The following is a 17,613-nucleotide window of genomic DNA, read 5'->3' on the forward strand; positions in this document are numbered from 1 at the left end:
AATCTAATTGTTCAACACACCTGCCCCAAAATGCTCAGCTTAAATTACCAATAGCCACTCAACTTCCAGAACAAACTACAGTAAAATTGCATCTTGATCTCCCATGCCATAAGAGGCATTTGATGCCCACTACTCAATTTCATTCAATACCTATCTCAGCCCCTGACCGATTTTGCTTTCACCTTGTGTCTAGAAGCCTCATTGTCCCTCCCTCCACATTTTCTTCATTCTTTTTTTTTCCTTTTGGAGGCTGGGCACCAAAGAAATGCTAAAATTCACTTTTTGGCTTTTCACTGACTAGAATCAATCAGGATATTACTTATTTTAACAAATAAATGCAGTAACCCAAAAGATTTATGCTACTCTACGTATAACCTGCAAGGCTTAGTCTTCATAAATATCTTGTGTTTCCTAGATAAGCTTGTAAGTTGTAAGTTAAACCAGGCTGCAAAAATATTGTATTGCTTGGGGAGAGGCTAAGAAATCAAGAGGCCAAAGGAAGACATTCACTCCATTGGCAACCTGTTCTATTTGTATGAGAGATATGCCATTACATAAAACATAAGCAATAATAATAAGAATACCTTTATTAAATTTGTTACTTCATAATCATTCTTGCTTGCTTTCTATTGGAGGTACACATTTTTTTATTTTAGGTGTATCATGAACCAATAAATCTGTGGCAAAGAGTTAACCTATGCATGGTAAAATACATAAAATACATATTCCTTTGTTTCATAATAAATAAACCTGTAGCATAATAAAGAATAGTGCAAACTACCATTGAAAAAGTTGTATAAATAAAACAACTCATTATACATCAGGAATATTTTGTTCTAATAAGTTTACGATACATAAATTATCCCCCCAAAAGTTCATACCTTTTCTATTTGAAAGGGCTTTGAAAGTGAATAATATGAAAATCAAATAAACTTTTAAAATGTAAAATTATCTCATATTCAAGTTTTAAGGTCTTTTTCTTTATAAAGGAGGGTCTGCATGTTTCATATTCACAACAATCTGAAGACAACATTGAAAGGCTTTCCAAGTGACAGCACCATGCACTGTACTAGTAATATATCTATAAACTATATATAATCTTATCAACACAATGCAAAAAAGACATGCAGGAAGAGTCTTGGTTTTCACATTACGTTGTTCATTCAAGTAAGCTTAAAAATATATTTTTCCATTTTCTTTCCTTTTCTTTTTTAAATAAACCATGGATCATAAATGACAATCTTTCACCAAAATGTATAATATAATTCTTTGGTGTGCTTTGAACTCTTCCAGGAAAGAAAAAAAAAAAAGGATGATGTCTGAAAATAAATTAATTCAACTGTACAAATAATAGTGTTCACATACAAGTTATTAACAATGACAAGACTACATCAACCACTCACAGCACACAAAACAAATTTCTACAAACCCTGGGGAGGGGGTGTCTTCAGGGTCTCTAAGGATAAATTAGTGCTCTTTAGTATATCTGTATGGTGTTTCTGATGGACTACATTTTGCACAGGAGATGTGTTGTACCAACCGAAAATAAATTGACTAAGAGTTATTGTCCTAGGTCCTTGACCTTTTTTATCCTAGCTTGACAGCTCTGGCAAAGGTCACACATTCATCAGTGTTTGGTGGTAACTATAAACCTTTTAAAAATTTTAATGTGTATGGCAACTCCCTCCCCTCTTTTAATGTAAATCATACACTTCACACACTGTCATTTTCAAATGGATTCCAGTTTGGTGTGCTCAGTGCTCAGGTGGAAGAAAATGCATTAAAATGCAGTTTCAGGCATTGAAAAATAGACTTTTTAAAATGCTGATACAACAGTATAAAAGAGGTGTTGGCCTGTTTTAAAAACAACAGCTTTCCAAAAAAATAGGCATGATGCCATCATCACACCTTCTCAAGACTTGATTGTGAATGTTGGCATCCCAAAGAACTTAGGATCGAAAACAGAATCTCTTTATTACACAAGAAGTTTGGACACAGGAGGCAGTATCTGAGAATTCAGATTAAAAAAAAAAACATATAGGAAAAAGAAAGCACTTGAATTTCTTCTATTTTATAAAATATCACAGTTTCACAGTTGTCTTATTGCAGCAGCTTTTCTTCTCTCCACTTTTGCTTGAACAATCACAGTAGCACAAGGTATGGAGATATATTAAGGTTGCTGCATCTTTTTTTAAAATCACACAGTAGGATACTGAAGAAATAATCCTGTATAAAAATATTGTGTTAAGGTAAGATCAGTAATAAAAGAGTGGAAATTAAAAATTACAAATATTAAACTCAAAGGGTTTTTACAAATGTTTTTGGACACAGGTACAGAACAGGATCTGTTGGCAATGCAGCAGGTGTGTGGTTTACAATCAAGAGGCCTTGGCAGAATTAGGGTCCAACAAGGAGGCTCAAAAGCAGCCCACGGTATGGTGTCAAAGGCATTTGAGAGGCACTCCAGGAAATGCAGAGGGCCTTGTTGCTGTGTTAAGTTCTGACTCAATGCTCTTTTTCTCCCCCTTTAAAAAAAATTACATATATATATATATATATATTGCATCAGCAGTGTGTATCTCCATTAACTAATCTCTCCATTCATTTTCCTTGGTACAATTCGCCCCCAACCCCCTCCTCCTGCAATGTACAAGTCCAGCTTGGTTGTTTTTTGTTTGTTTTTTAAGAAAAAAAAAAAGCCCAAATATCTTAATTAAATTAATTAAATGTACAAACACCATAGGGTTTCATACTGAATAAATAGGGCTAATTAGACCCGGTGGCAAGTCTGAGTCACGGGTTTGTCTCAGGCTCGGCATTGTCTCAGGTTAGGATGCGGTCCAAGGACTCCCACTTATTATTTCACTTATTATTATTAATAATAAATTCTAATGTATCGTCCGTACAACTTCAGGGTTCCCGTAAATTTCCTCATCTTCAGACTCAGAGGTGGTTCCGTTGCTGGAAGGGGTGTGGAGGTGGCTGGGGGCCCCACTGGCCTGACAAACGTACCACTCATTGAGGTTGGTCACCTGAGGGGACAGAGTGCTGGAGTGACTCCTGGCTGGGTCCAGCACGGGGGACAAGGGGGCGCCCACTGGAGTCCCCACTGATGAGTAACCAAGGGGTCCTGGAGAAGGTGGCGGGGACTTGCAGTGAATCTTCATGTGCTTCCTCAGGGAGCTTGGGTGAGTGTAGGATTTGTCACAACCTCGAATCTTGCAGTAGTAGGGCTTGTCACTGGTGTGGACATGGGAATGTTTCTTCCGATCACTGCTATTGGCAAACTTCCTGTCGCAGCCATCAAATTCACATTTGAAAGGCTTTTCCCCTGCAAGGAAAGACAGGAAAGGTCAACAATGGCTTTCCAAGACCCCTCACTTGACAGAAATCTTGAAGCAGAACCAAGGTTGTGTTTTTCCTATTCTCCCAAAGACCAACTCCCAGCCTAATTCTTCTTCCTAATTCACAAAAGGGAAGGGATACTTCAAGGATGGGCCTGGATTCTGCTGGCCTGGTGGCTTTGCCTGGACCTGGGCTCCTGAGAGGCTGTCAGCCCCTGCAGTCCCATAGGGGTCAGGGTGAGATCCCTAGTGCTGAGCTAAGGGCCAGAATATAACACTGAAACCCACCTGGGACGCGCAGACCCCCTCCCCCGACAGACACACTCCCCTCAGGGTCTGTACACTCAAAAACACAAGCAGGAGATCCTCCTGTCAAAATAAACACAAAATGATACTTCCAAAGCCACAGGCGGAAGTAAGCATATAAGAAAAAGAGAAAAAAGCAAACACATACATTAAATTAAAAGTAAACTGGGGGGTACAGTCAAATTATAATAATGGCATTTCCTTTCAGTGTTCTCCAGGATTTCACTGATGGAGAGGGGCATCAGGAGAGAATGTGGAGCTGGGAAAGGGAAGGAGGTAAAACAAAACAATGTTTTTCTTTAGAAATAGAGGCACCTGTGAAACACACTCCCACCACTCGATTTTTACAGGGCTAGCTGGGCAGAGAATAGGCTGTTGACCTCTGCATTCTACAGCTTTCCTCACTACTTGCAGGGCGGTTAAGAGCACAGCAGATCGAGCTTTAACAAACATTAATAAAGACCACAAGCCTTAGCAGAACCTACCTTTACTTTATGCCATAAGTATACTTACTCTCACAGCTCCCTACATTGCTTACTAGTCAAAAAGACTTTAAAAAAATAAAAAAAGGCCAGGGCCTTTTGGCTGTCACCTCCTTAAGCTGGCCTAACCACCCCACAAACACGCCTTTAAACACAAGGCCTCTAGTCCAGGAAATGGAAATACTTAATAAGACAACTAGAGAAATTCAGCCACACTACATTTTGGTGTTAAATAGCAAGAAAAGGAAGACAGCAGGTAACAGTCTAACTGAATTTTCCCTCTCCCCTTGGTATCTCTGAACTTGATAGAGTTGAGTCCATAATTAAACAAGTCATTTCATACATATTATTGTATTAATATTTTCCTCTTTTAGGTAAATAATTTAAAAATAAAGTTGAATTTCTCACATTTCAGCAGCTACTCTGGTGATACACTAGGTATGACATTTTCTTTTGTTTTGGATAACTTATTTTCAAAAAGAAACTATTAAGCCTCAGCTTAGTGTACATACATTTCTGTGGTGAATTTTCTTACACCCTCTGCAGATATTTTACTGTAGTGAGTTTTAAAAAAATATTTCACCAACAATAACTGCTTCAATGGCAGAGTATGCTAGCACATCTGAGAATATTCAGGCAGATGCCTGGAATTTAACTTTCCCTACCTGGAAATACTGTTTAAAAATAGAATTAGACATTATTCAAATATGCCTCCTACAGTGATGTATAAAGAGAGAAAAAACAACCCCATGATAATCACAACCTCTAGAAATTCTCTGTAGATGAGCTTTGACAAAAACAAAGCTAATCCCTTTTTATCAAGACATCAGTGATTTGTCCTGATTTCTACATTACACTTTAAGTCGTAGATAAGACCAAGTTAACATTATATTCTTTTTATTTATATTCTTTTTAAGAAATTAAAATCAGCCTTTCTTCAATATGGAGGCGTAATTACGTGGGTTTACTCATCCACCCTACGCGAAAGCGCAAGGCTGTTTTTGAGCATGGTCATGTTTCTGTTCAACCTACATATCCCGGGTTGTGAAGAAACGCTTTGAACACTGCTAACTCCTCCACTGCACATGAAAAAGGGGAACAATCAGACTCAGGAAAGGGAGAGATGTCGTGGAAGGAAAGGTAGAACATTGAGGTAAATAAAGGAAGAGGTGCACGGAGAAAACAGAAGAAAAGGCAAGGGCGATGGAAAGGCCTGTGTTGTTCAGGGGGCCTAAGGGGAATAAGCAAATTCTACCTAACTAGAAAGGCTGAGAGACCTCAGTGTTTACATTTAAGATTCTGATGGACGAGTCACGTCAGAATTTAACTATTTACAGAGTTTGAGAGCCTGGAGCCTGTGGGAAAGTAAGGAACTACTTGTGGACCCCGCCAGCTCCTAACAGCTCCCTCTCCCGAGAGAGCGCGAGTCGGGCCCGCGGGACGGTTATAAACGGAATTGGGGGCACGTGGGTCAGGAAAGGGGCCTTCGGGAGTGGCCCGGGGATTAGTCCCTTTGATCAATCCGTTCCAGGATCCCGGATAACCCCCAAAAGGGAGAGCGGCGTGGCAGGGAGGGAAGGAAGTCCGGATGGGCCCTCTCAGGACACAATGCCCAACAGCTGAGCAGCCCAGGGACCGCCAGAAACACCAAGCGCGGGTTAGAGTCTGAACCCGAGGCGCCTGCGTCCCTCCCGCAGGGACCCCCACGCTCCACCGGGTGGGGCCCACGCGGCCGCCGGGAGGGGGCAGGAAATGCAACCGTCCGCCAGACGCAGAGCCGAAAACCCAAATGACCGCGGGTCCCCTCGGCGCCTGGGGTCCCCCGCGCCCCCCCCTCGACTCCACGCACGCGCGCGTGCCCCGGGAAGCCACCGGGGACGGGGACAGGGAGTGGCCTGTCCCACCGGGGGCCCGGATCGGCTTCTGCGCCCGCAGCTCCCGGCAGCCGCGAAAGGAAGGCCGTTCCCCTCGCGAGGCCTGGGCAGGAGGGAAGGACCCAAGGCCGCGCGCAGCACCGCGCTTGGGGGTTCCCTTTGGGGGCCAGGCTGGGGAGCGGCTTCACGGTCCCTGGATCCTGCCCTGCCGAGAAGTGCTGGGCACAGGAGCAAGCAGCCGGCTTAGAGGCCAGGGCGTTTTTACGAGAGCCTCCTGGGAAGTTTCTTTCTGGAAAAATCATTAAGGCGGACTGATCCCGATTAGAGAGAAACGGGGCTCCTGGGAAAACGTGCTCCCCACCGGCCATCAGGCGGCCCGCAGGAGCCAGGCCAAGGAAGGCTCCCGCCTCGGGCCACCCCGACGCTGCTGCCCCCGCAGAGCCCCGAGCGCCCCCGGCCCGAGCGTGGGACCTGGCGGCTACCTCCTGGCCGCAGCAGCGCCGATAAATTTGCCAAGTGATTACTGAACGTAAACTCCAGTTACTTAAGTGTCCTCCGAGGGCTAATCGTGTCTGTCCCTATAAATCCCGACTGCGTTCGCGCTCATCAGCGCTTCCGCCCGACGCGCTCGTCCGCTCAAAGGGGACACACGACCCACAGGAGCCATCCACCACCCCGCGCCGCAGCCGCCCTCCTCAGCGCTGTGGGATCCCCAGAGGCAGGGCTTGAGGTGGGGTGGGAGGGTCCCCACGACGCCGGTGGCTCCCCACCAATTCCACGACAGGGTAGGCCTCACCGATGGCGGGAGGCTCGGTCCTCCTCCAACTAGAACCTTCTCTAGAAGGACAGATGTCAACTCCAGCACCCTCCAGGGCGAGTGCGATACTGTGTGTGAGAGGGCGCGTGGGGCGTGTAAATGATGTGAGTGTGAGGACACGCAGATGTCGCGGGAATGGGGTGCACGCGCAAGAGGATATGAGTGTATAAAGTTGTGGGAGACGCACGCAAACGAAGGTGTGCGTGAAGAGTGTGTCACGGTGGGCGAGTGCGAGTGGTCTCCGGGGTTCCGAAAGCGCATTCCTGTCTTCCCGGAGGGGTCCCTTCCCCTCCCGGAAGGCCTGCCTCGAGTGTCCCAAATCCGGCAGCAAATCCCACGCCCGATCCTCGGAGCGCGGCGACCGCGCGGGGCCTACGACCCGGTGGGAAGAGAGGCGCTTGCCGGGGCGGCCCCGGCCTCTCTTTCCATCGCCCTCCCCGACTTCCCAGGGCCGGGCGGGTGGGGGCTGCCGACCGTCCTGGGCGCCTTCCTGCTCCAGCTGCTGCTGCGTCTGCTCCGAGGTGGCGGCGGCGGCGGCTGGCGCGCGTTGCGGGTCCCGGCCGAGGGGCTGCGGGAGCGCTGGAGACTCCGCCGTGTGGGAACCCAACGCGGGGCCTGTGTGTGCTATCGAATTACTTATTCATAGAAAAAAAAAAGGGGGGGAGAGAAAAAAAAAGAAGTCACATGTCCGGGTTATACGTATGCGAAGAGAAGCAGCAGAAGGAGGAAAAAATTAAGGCGAGCAGGAGGAGGAGAAGCAGCGGCGGAAGCGGCGGCGGCGCAGGAGGTGGTGGCGGCGGCGGCGCGGCCGGGGACAGACACCCACCTGTATGAGTACGCTTGTGGATCTTGAGGTTCTCGGAGCGCGCGAAGACCTTGCCGCAGCCCGGGAAAGGGCAGGGAAAGGGCTTCTCGCCGGTGTGCACGCGGATGTGGTTGATGAGCTTGTATTTGGCCTTGAAGGGCTTGCCCTCGCGCGGACAGTCCTCCCAGAAGCAGACGTGGCTGCTCTGCTCGGGGCCTCCCACGTGCTCCACCGTGACGTGATTCACCAGCTCGTGCATGGTGCCGAAAGTTTTGGAGCAGGGCTTGGCGCCGCCGGCCGGGGGCGGTGGCGGCGGCGGTGGCGGCGGCGGCGGCGGCAGCCCGGCCAGCTCGTCGGGGTCGATCCACTTGCAGATGAGCTCCTGCTTGATTGGCTGCCGCATGTAGCGCAGGAAGGCCCCAGCCGCCCCTGGGAGGTGGGGGTGGTGCTGGTGCGGGTGCTGCGCGGGCGCCGGCGGCGGCGGCGCCGGGGGCGGCGCGTGGTGCTGCAGGTGGGGCCCGGGCCCGGCCGCTGCTGCGGCCGCCGCAGCCGCCAGGTTCAGGTTTAAGTTCACGGCTCCGTAGCCGTGCAGGGCGGCCGCCGCTGCGGCCGCAACCGCCCCGTAGTGCGCGTCGCCAGAGCGCGGCGAGAAAGGCGGTTCGGCGCGGCCGTACAGCTCAGCCGCCGCGGCTGCCGCTGCCGCCGCCAGCCCCAGGCGCATCTGGCCGTTGAGCGGGTGCGGGTGGCCGCCGGGGGCCCCCGGCGTGTCGTGCAGCGCGGGGAAGAGCGCCGGGCCGCCGCCGCCGTCCGGGCCCGCGTAGGTGCCGCTGGCGGAGATGAACATGCCGGCCGAGTGGGGAGGCGGGGCCGGGTGCTGGGGGGAGCCGGTGCCGGACCGCTGCTCCCCTCCGAGCGGGGCCCCGTGCATGGCCGCCGCGGGGGCCGTGGCGGAAAGGTCCCTCCGGAGGACGAAGTCCCTGCTGTGGCCTTTGCCGCTGCTGCCGCCGCCGCCACTGTTGGTGGTGGTGTAGCCCGAGAGGGCAGGAGGAGGAGGAGGCGGGGGAGGGGGAGGGGGTGAAGGGGTGGGAGGAAGAGGAGGGGCTGGGGGCGGGGGCGCAGAGGGCTGCGCGCCACTGCTGCCCCCGCCACAGGGGTAGCTGCCCGCGCCGGGGTGCGCGACCAAGGCTGCAGCACGGGCGGCGGCTGCCGGAGCCTCCGGGTGTGCCGGGAGCGCCTGGGAGGGAGGGCCGAGGCCCAACGCGCTCGCCTGGGCCATGTGCTCGGGTCCGAGCGGAGTGGTGGCCACGCCGGGGTCAGCGCCCAGGTCCCGCGGGCGGAGGTGCGCGACGGCGGCCCGGAGTTGGGAGTGGGCGGGCGGGCCGGCCAGCGCCGGGAAGCCTGTCATATTCTGAAGCGGCTGGACCTGAGCCGTTGCCAAATCCGCTAATCTCAGCGCTGGCGGGTTCCTCTTGCTCAAAGGGGGCTCCATCAGAACTACACAATCAGGCCCATAGACCCTCACTGGGGGGACTTTATTCCCTCTGCCCGCCTTCAAAAACATGTATATATTAGGCGCTCTTTAACTTCTTTTGTCCTGGCCTCCTAACTCTGCTTATTCCTGTTCCCACTCTATCCTCCAGCGATTGGCAGAGTGAACACCACATTTGAGCTGCACAGTGGGACCGAGATTTTGGAAATGGCACGGGTGGGATTGGAGGGAGCCGCGTGATTGGCAGTAGCCTCGGCTGCCCGATTGGCTCCGGTTCAGGCCCTCGACCCAGCGGGGATCCGCCCCCGTGCTTGCGGCCGCCTGCGCTTTCGCTTCGCGCCCCCTCCTCCGCTGGAGCTCCATGTCCCCGCCTCCCCGGGGATGCCCAAGTTGCACTTGCAGAAAGTTTGAGCTTGGCCTGCGCGCGCAGCGCCCCGCTCTTCCTTGACGCACCTCGCGGATCGCGCGCCGGCACGCGGGCAGAGGGCGCGGGGTGGTGAGGGGCTGAGGACCCCCGAGGGGCAGTCCCAGTTTCAAAAACCTCGGCCTCACTTCTCGCTGTGTGCCTTCTGGCACCCAAGTACTTTCTACCTCCACCTTCCTTGGGGGGTGGAAGAGCCCTGGGCTGCTGTTTGGAGAGAAGGGTGAATAGCCGGTCCTACCTGTAGTGGTGATGCTAGAAACTTCTTGTTTGGACACCCAACCTGCTTAGCGCTCACCTGGGGCGCACAGACAGTAGACGGAGTGAAGAAGATAAAGTCTATTGGTTGCAAGACAGCTTGAGTGATTTGGCTCCGCGAGACACCAGGTGAAGTCAAAATAAGTCTTTCCCCCAAAGGAACCGTTTTACCTCGACTTTTTAGCTCATGGAGAGTCCTTTTCAACATGGTTCAAAGGAGTTGGATGGAAGTGTAATCTCACTACTCATCGGTTCTAGATCTGCCACTTCCAATTAGATCTACAGTAGGGGCGGGGGAGAGGAGATCGGGCGGCGATTCTAACTTTTGCCTTCAGAGATACAGTGGCAGGGCAGGCCAAACGGCATCTCTTCAGAGAGAAGCCGCTAAATAAGCACCGTCCTTTAAGCAGAATTTCTCCTTCCGGTCCAGATCGCAGTCCGCAGTCCACATGTATGCCTCAGTTTCTTTGACTGGTCCACAATTAGAACTGAGCCAATAAAATATTATTTTGAAATCAAGAAATATCTTTGCTTTTTATTTACTGATAGAATAATCTTTCACCTTTTTATCGTTTTCTAATAAACCAGTCTACCTCTAAGATGTCTTATTTGAAAACCATAAAAACTGGCTTTTAAAAAAGCGAATCCCATCCCTTTCCAGCGGTTTGGTATCAAATCGATTTTTTAAAAATAGAAATTCCCTGCATCACTTTTTGGTGGGCGGAGAAATGTGGGACCCTCCCCCCAAATTAGGGGTTTTACTGCCCCAAAGTGTCCTTTTCAGATTTTAAAAGAAAGCATTTTTGAAATTTGTGATGTTTCAAAATGCTCAAATATTAAAGTCGGGGTTTTAAAATTTGTATTTTGCTGTACTCCGTAACATTACTTGTAAAAAAAAAAAAAGTGATAATGATTAGAACGTGATCTTTTTCTTAGGGGATACAATAAAACATGTTTCCAACTTAATTCGTTTGCAGTCCAAGTAAAAGTAGACTACACAAAGCCGTTATTGGGGAGATGGCCGTGGGAAGTAATCAGAAATATTCTCAAAAGAGTTGATTTGATAGCGCCATTTACATTGGTGTGAACGATGTTTAACAGGGGGCTTCGGTATGAGACTTAGGAATGTCATTTCTTCTATAAAACTGACAAGCAAACAAAGACAATGCTACCATCAAATTTCAAATGGACTTTTTCTTTAAGCTTCAATGAAGTTCAAATATGGGGAATTAAAGGCATGTGTGGAAACACAACGAAAAAATTTTAATAAACAGCAGTAACAAAATCTTCATCTCTCTTTGGAAACGACAAGTCCTTTCACAATTTTTATATCAAAGACTTAAAACATTTCAAGCCAACCAGGCAAAGGTTGATCGAGAGCTGTGCCATCTCTATGGATGGTTTATGAAGAAAGCATCATATTTGGAATGATCACTGTCATCGTTTCCTCTCCGAACATTTCCAATGAGTTTCCTTTATTTGAATTTCTTGGCAATAAGCATTAATTCTTGCAGTAATGGCAGCTTTGGGTTCAATCCTGCAGGTTATAAGTAAAAACAAAACAAAACAAAAAGAATGAATAAAGAAAGAAGAAAATAAACACAAGCTAGCCTTTAATATGTACTGTTGAGCATTTTTATTGTGCAATAATATGGGTACCTCCACCCCCTTCAAAATAGCTTTTCGTCAAAATTATAACTGCTTTGTTTTATTGAATTGCTGAAATTTAATGGTTTAATGGGTGAAGGCATGAAGGAAAGGCTGTAAAAATGTGAATAATGGTGTAGCAGAGCCGTGCGGAATCTGGAACCCGCCTCCTTGTACAACTCTTGTTAAACACAGCGTGATATGTATCTGTCATCGATTTAATATGTCTTAATTCAAATATAGCTCCCTGATCAATTTCATTTTATGGAAGCCTTAAAAAAGAAAAGACTTTCTTAGGAAATAATAGAGATTTGGGTAGCGATAGGAAAGAGGGATATTTACAAAGTGAGTTTAATGAATATTTGCAAATTTATGACCAAACCTAGACCCTAAAAAGATAATTGACTCAGGTAAATCGACTTGAGATGCTAATTCTTAAAAGAAAAGACTGGGAGCAAAATTTCAATCAACACCAATAAGGCGCCAATAAACCGCCTGCCAATTAAACCTGAGAATAGGCCGAGCTAGATGGTCATCAGGAAGGCTTGCAGTGGATTTCCGGGATTGCCTTTCTTTATAAAAGAGCTTTTTATTTTGTAGAAGCGCTTTTTGTTATTGTGATGACCCGCCTGACCCCAGGTGCGCTGTTTCTTTTTCAAGCTATTTGGGAGCCAAATCAAACCCCCTTAACATCCCAAGTTTCTGAAGACCCAATAACTCTGTCACACTTCCTAAATAAACACCAACAATTTCCAGGGCGCTGAAGGGAATAATAATACTAGTTTTAAAAGCAGGGGGCTGTGGAAAGCGTTATGCCAATTCTTCTGGGGGTTTGGCCCGCATGTTTCGACGGTGGTGCTGGTCGTCAGAGCCAGTCCTCAAACCCGTGCCCTTTTCTGCGTTTTGCAGCGGAGGTGCCTGTGTGGAGGCAGCAAAGTGGCAAGCCATGGAAATGTCCTTTCTGGAGTTAGCAAGGGCTCTTGCGGGGCGTCTATTTCCAGACCTCTAGGTTGCACCCCGAACCCCAACCTCCTTTCAACCCCAGACAAAGGCGCGAGTAGGCTGGGGAGGTGACAGGCCCTGTAAATGGCCAGCTAACCAGAACCCAGGTTAGCTGAGTTAACCGCGTTCAGCTGCCTGGAGGCCACTGGACCCGATCTCTGGGGATGCTCGAGCTGGCGCTTGCGGCTTCCCGCTGCGCCTAGTGGGGGGACTGAGGCTCCACCGCTCCCCGGTGCCCTCTGTATGTCACCGAACACAGCCAAGTTTCCTGCGATGGGTGTGGGCAATTAATAAACTCAAAGGGAAGTGAATTGGACATTTCCTGGCTTTTGAGCCTTTGTTTTATTGTTTCTGCAGGCGGAGGGAGGGGGGATCTCGGGGAAGGTGGGGTGGACAAGAAAGGAACTGGGGGACCCACCGAACCGCCTTTTATTGCCCCTGCAATTGCTTTACGACTCGCTGATCCCGCGTGGTTTCTGTGAGAGCGGCCTCCCTGCAGAAGGACTGGGTGTCTGCGGGTTTGGAGCTTCTAGTGTCATTTGGGCCGCGCCAGGGGCGGGTTCAAGGGCGCATGGCGCACCCAAATTACTAGAGGAATCGAAGGACCTTTGAACCCCAGCCCAAGGGCGCCAATGGGTGCTTAACAGGCGCTGAAGTGGGGGATTGCTAGCAGACACTAGGAAGGGCCTGATGGTCCACTGAGACCTTTCCTAAAAGCTAGGGCGGGGTGGGCAAAGGCACTGGCACAGCTGCATTTTAGTAGAGCTTCGCCAGGGTCGTAAGTGATGGTAACTTTGGGTTTAAGGATTTTCCCAAATCAGGTTCGCCAGGCGCTAGGCAGGGAGTTTCAGGGCAGCCTCTCCTGACCGCCCGCCCCGTCTGCACGAGGCAGGGACCGGATCCGCCATCCCCACCCTCTGGGCTTGGCAACTCGCAATCTGACTTGCATGGGAGCTGCGACTGGCCCAAGGCCTTGGGGTGCTCAGAATCGCTCCGCAATTGGCAGCCCTCCCAAGGGCTCTCCGAGGGTTACCTCCCTCTTGAGGTGGCGCTGAGTCCTGAAGCTCCACAGATATGTGTGGAGCTAAGAGTATCCAGAAAAGTGCTTCTAATAGCCCTATCACACTTATGTAGACTTAATGAGGATGAAAAGGCAGAAGACTGGGGCTGTGTGGCCATGACTGATATGTTGGATTCCGTGGAGATTTGTTTTGTCTTGTTGCTTGTACAGTCATGAAGTGGGCCTATCCCATGTCCACCTCACCTTTGCGGTTGAAAGCCATTGAAAAACTATCACTCCCTTTACTTCCTTACTGCTAAAGAATAAGTTGAATACAATTTGACTGTTATCAAATACTCTCACTTGGTTTGCAGTCATTTCTACCTTCAGAGATGGAGGTTGTTGGAGAAAGACCTTTGACCTACAGTTAACCATTACGATTGACAATTTCTTGGGAAATGCATTATTGTTCTAAAATATGTTCCAGAAGGTCAAAACAACCACAGAACTCTCTTACATGTTCACAGTTCATATAACCACCCAATATTTATTTGTGTTGGCCCCTCGATGTGCTTCTCCTCCCCTTCATCTCTTATCTTTTAGGATGTATTTGGAGGGGAAATGAAGAAGTAGAGTTGTGCAGTTAAAAATAAAATCTCAAATTTCTTGGGTAGTTCCTCCCACTCCACACCCCTTCCAATATCTATACTTCAATATTTGAAGAAGCTGTTGAGATAAATCAAATAGTGACACGTTGATGGATTTACTTGTGTAAGCAATATGGTTGACATATGGCATTGTTATTTATGAATGACAGCATAAATTGTATTACAAAGTCTATTGCAATAATACTGCAGTTTATTGGAAAGCTGCTCGCCTGTCATCTGTATTCAATCTCTCTGGATATAGTTCGCCTGGGAGCCCAAAGGATAGGTCTTCAGAATAATTAAACACATTCACGTAAGCTAATGCCTCCTATTTTTTGTTGTTTGGTTTTGTTTGTTTTTCAGCAGTAGAATCACTCCCATCAGGAAAGAGAAGACAAGTAAGGACAATTAATTCTCTTCCTTTTGGAAAACCACAACCACTGACTATCACCAATGCAGGGGTAAAGGCAAGGGTGGTTGATGGCTTCTATTTTTTCTGAGTCCCTTTTGACAAATACACAAATATTTACATCCCTATCACTAAACTGCTGGTGAGCACATATTTTATATGGAGACTTTTTATAAGCCCAGTTACAGAACAGTAAATTTTAACTGTAGGAAGAAAAGACATTCTTTTAGCAAACTAGAGAGGGCCTTATCCTATCACAACCTCATTCAGCACCCCCACTTCTTAAAAATGGCATTTAAAAGTTACAACATTGGCTGAGATTTTCACAATTTCCCCTTCTTTTACATTACACTTCTCTAAAGCACTAACAAAGAACTTTTGTTCTAGGTGGGTTTTATAGAGGGGGCTCCCGCATCACACATGTGGTCCTTCATGGGTCAGGGGTCACCCAGCCCAGGAGTGGCTGAGAAGGCGGAATCAAAGGTGCCCTGCAACTTAATATCCTGTTGATGATCTTGTTGAATTTATGAGTCTGTGATACAGATGATGGTGCTGGAATCCTATGAAATCCACCTCCCAGCTTTTTTTTTTTTTTTTTTTTTTTTTTGGTCACTTGTTTCTCTCATTTCTTCTCCCAACTCTTTCCCAATACCCCCGTTTCCACCTTCTTCCTTAAGAGGAAAATTAAAAGTTTGAATGGTGTGGCAACCGAGAGCTTCTGCTTTTCAATGTAAAGGTCAATTCTGTTTGCTTGTTCTTTGACTTCTCCTGTCCAGCAATGTATACCTATTTGTGTGTGAGGGTATAGTATGTGCATACACGCTACATTTACGCATAGGTACACAAAACACACCCCATACCACAAAAGAACTCAGTCAACACTGTTCACAGATGCCCACAAACCGCAACGAGGTGCTTTGGTTGATGGGCGCTCGGGTGTTTGTCGGGATTTTCTGGTTTTTGAAGACAACCCCAATCCTCCATCGCGCTGCCATTCCCTCTACTTGCGGAGAAATGAACACCGGCCCCCGCGGCCTGGAGCCGGATCCGCTCAAGCCCCGGCCTGCCGCCCAGCCGCACGCAGCCTCCGTAAGATTTCGGAAGCATAGTTTTGGGAAACTTACAAAGAGGGGACTTGTTTGCCGGATGGAGACAGTTGTGGGTCCTGCGGGCCTGACACTGCCACAGACGGGCCCTTCCAGAAACCTGTTGAAAAACTGAATTCACTCACACTGCATAACGCTGCTTGGCCGCTTTTTTCCTTCAGCCAAGGAACCCGAGTCTACTTTTGAGGCAGTAACTCTGAAAGCCTTTGCATGCTTTTTTTTCCCCCTTGCTCCCTCTCTCTCACTCTTCACTTTCCTTCCTTAAAAAAAAAAAAAAAAAAAAAAAAAAAAGTGTCGTGAAGTAAAGGGGTTTTGCGGTTTGTAGAGAAATAAAGCACTTCTGAGAAGGGACGGCGACGTGACTTTGAACTTGGCTCAGCTCTTCTGTGCCCTGCAGAGAGAGGAGAACTGGAGCCGGGAAAGAATAGCCAGGAGGGCCCAACCCGCAGGGTCTCCGGCGGGAATTAAGGCGTCCGCCCCACCGCCCGGCCGCGCGCGGCCCCTGGAATCCGGCGCGAGCGAGCGCCCAGCCGCGCGATCCCCAAACGCGGGAGCAGCAAAGGCGAAATCAAAGCGAAAGACAGAATGGGTCAAAGAGGAGAGGGAGGGAGGACTGGGGAGGGGGTAAGACAGTGGGAAAGGAGGAAGACTTGGAAGTCTGATGGCCTGAAAGAAGCAAGGGAAGTGAGGTCTCTGCATGTGCAGGTCTGCTATTCTCATAACCAATCTCCAAGAAAATATTTTCCTTCGGAAATATTTTTGGAGTAAGCCTTTCCAAATACTCTCCTCTCGCGCTCGCCTCCCATCCCCATAAAAATTGATGAATAAAGCAAACAAGTGTGTAGTATAAAAATTGCACTAGGCAATTTTTAATGGATTCAACGTAGCAGGGCAGCCTTTCTGCCAAAGATGTTCTCTTTTCTCTCTGCGTCTATGTCTCAGGTCCCTTTAGGTCTAGAGGGCCATTTCGGCTAGTGCCCTTCGCCCCCTTTTATGCACAGAGAGAGGGGTGTGGAAATGGGAACATTTCTTCCTTTCAGGGAAGGTGAGAATCTCCACCTTCCAGGCAAACTGCCTTGCTTTCAGACAGGATGCCACAGCCTCCCTCCTTCTTGCACTCCCACCCCACCCCCAGGACAGGGAAGAGTGGGACGGAGGGAGGGCACAGGGCCCCTTATGCAAGGGGCTGCGGCCAGCGCCAACCTGCAGAGACTCGCTTAAGCCGGGAGAGGCTGCCTGAGCCGGCGCAAGAGAGCCCGGGTTCCGCCAGCCATAGTGAGCTAGAGGATTCTTCCCGCGTTTTTGTTGATTTCATTTCAGAATATAATTCTGAAAATTGATTATTTTCTCTTCGTTTAATTTTATTTCAACTCCTAGAGATTTATAAATAAAAGCAGTTCTCCAGGCCAGCCAGGTGAACACGCCCGAGGCGCTGGCGTCAGGCCGTCCCTTCACACCTCTGCAGCCTCTGGGCCCTCCGTTCCCTCTCTGGTTACCTCGGGAGTGCGAGATTTGGGCGGCGCGACAGGAAATGTCCGCAGCGGTCAGCCTGGGGCCGCGGGGCTGCCCAGGCGCGGCGCCGGGAGCGGCCTCGCCGCTGGGCCACCGCCCGGGTGGCACTCCCCGCTCCTGGAGAAGGAGTGGATATATATGCTTACTAGAAGGTTTAAGCCCTGCCGTGTCTGACGGCTTCTTCTCCCGAGACCCTGAGCCTGACCCGCAGCCAAACTCCGGCCTGAGCCTCGCTTGGTCTCGGGCGTTCCCACACTTCTCAACCCAAGGATGCGCGGCCCGGCTTCTGGGCATTTACCCTGAGGGTGACACTGTCTTTAAACGACTTCCAAACAACCCCCTTCCACGCGGGGGCCGCTGCCCAGTGTTTACTGCTGTAATAGGAGCAGGACGCAAGCGGCGGGGGGGAGCTCAGCGCGCCGAGGGGCGGACGGGGACGCCGCGGGGGGCGAGGAAGGCGGTGTCTGGGTGGGCGTCCGGAGGGTGGAAAAAAG

At 49.4% G+C, this 17,613-nt stretch overlaps 2 protein-coding genes across 3 annotated transcripts; both read right to left on the bottom strand.

Moving 5' to 3' along the window:
• Positions 1 to 510: 510 nt before the first annotated feature.
• Positions 511 to 17,510, bottom strand: ZIC5 (Zic family member 5). 2 transcript variants are annotated; one of them, XM_030813627.1, is made up of 3 exons: positions 17,104 to 17,510; positions 7,650 to 11,333; positions 511 to 3,331 (listed from the first exon to the last, which is right to left on the bottom strand). In XM_030813627.1, exons 2-3 carry the CDS (start codon positions 9,187 to 9,189, stop codon positions 2,889 to 2,891), a joined length of 1,983 nt encoding a protein of 660 aa, XP_030669487.1. In that variant the 5' UTR covers positions 9,190 to 11,333; positions 17,104 to 17,510; the 3' UTR covers positions 511 to 2,888. The 2 variants fall into 2 exon arrangements, with proteins under 2 accessions (XP_030669487.1, XP_030669488.1); XM_030813628.1 differs by lacking the exon at positions 17,104 to 17,510 and adding an exon at positions 15,626 to 15,836.
• Positions 3,325 to 7,278, bottom strand: LOC115835211 (collagen alpha-1(I) chain-like). The gene has a single exon (XM_030813629.1). It carries the CDS (start codon positions 6,372 to 6,374, stop codon positions 5,637 to 5,639), a length of 738 nt encoding a protein of 245 aa, XP_030669489.1. The 5' UTR covers positions 6,375 to 7,278; the 3' UTR covers positions 3,325 to 5,636.
• Positions 17,511 to 17,613: the final 103 nt, after the last annotated feature.

This window comes from Nomascus leucogenys, chromosome 5, assembly GCF_006542625.1.
Source record: "Nomascus leucogenys isolate Asia chromosome 5, Asia_NLE_v1, whole genome shotgun sequence".
Lineage (NCBI taxonomy): Eukaryota > Metazoa > Chordata > Mammalia > Primates > Hylobatidae > Nomascus > Nomascus leucogenys.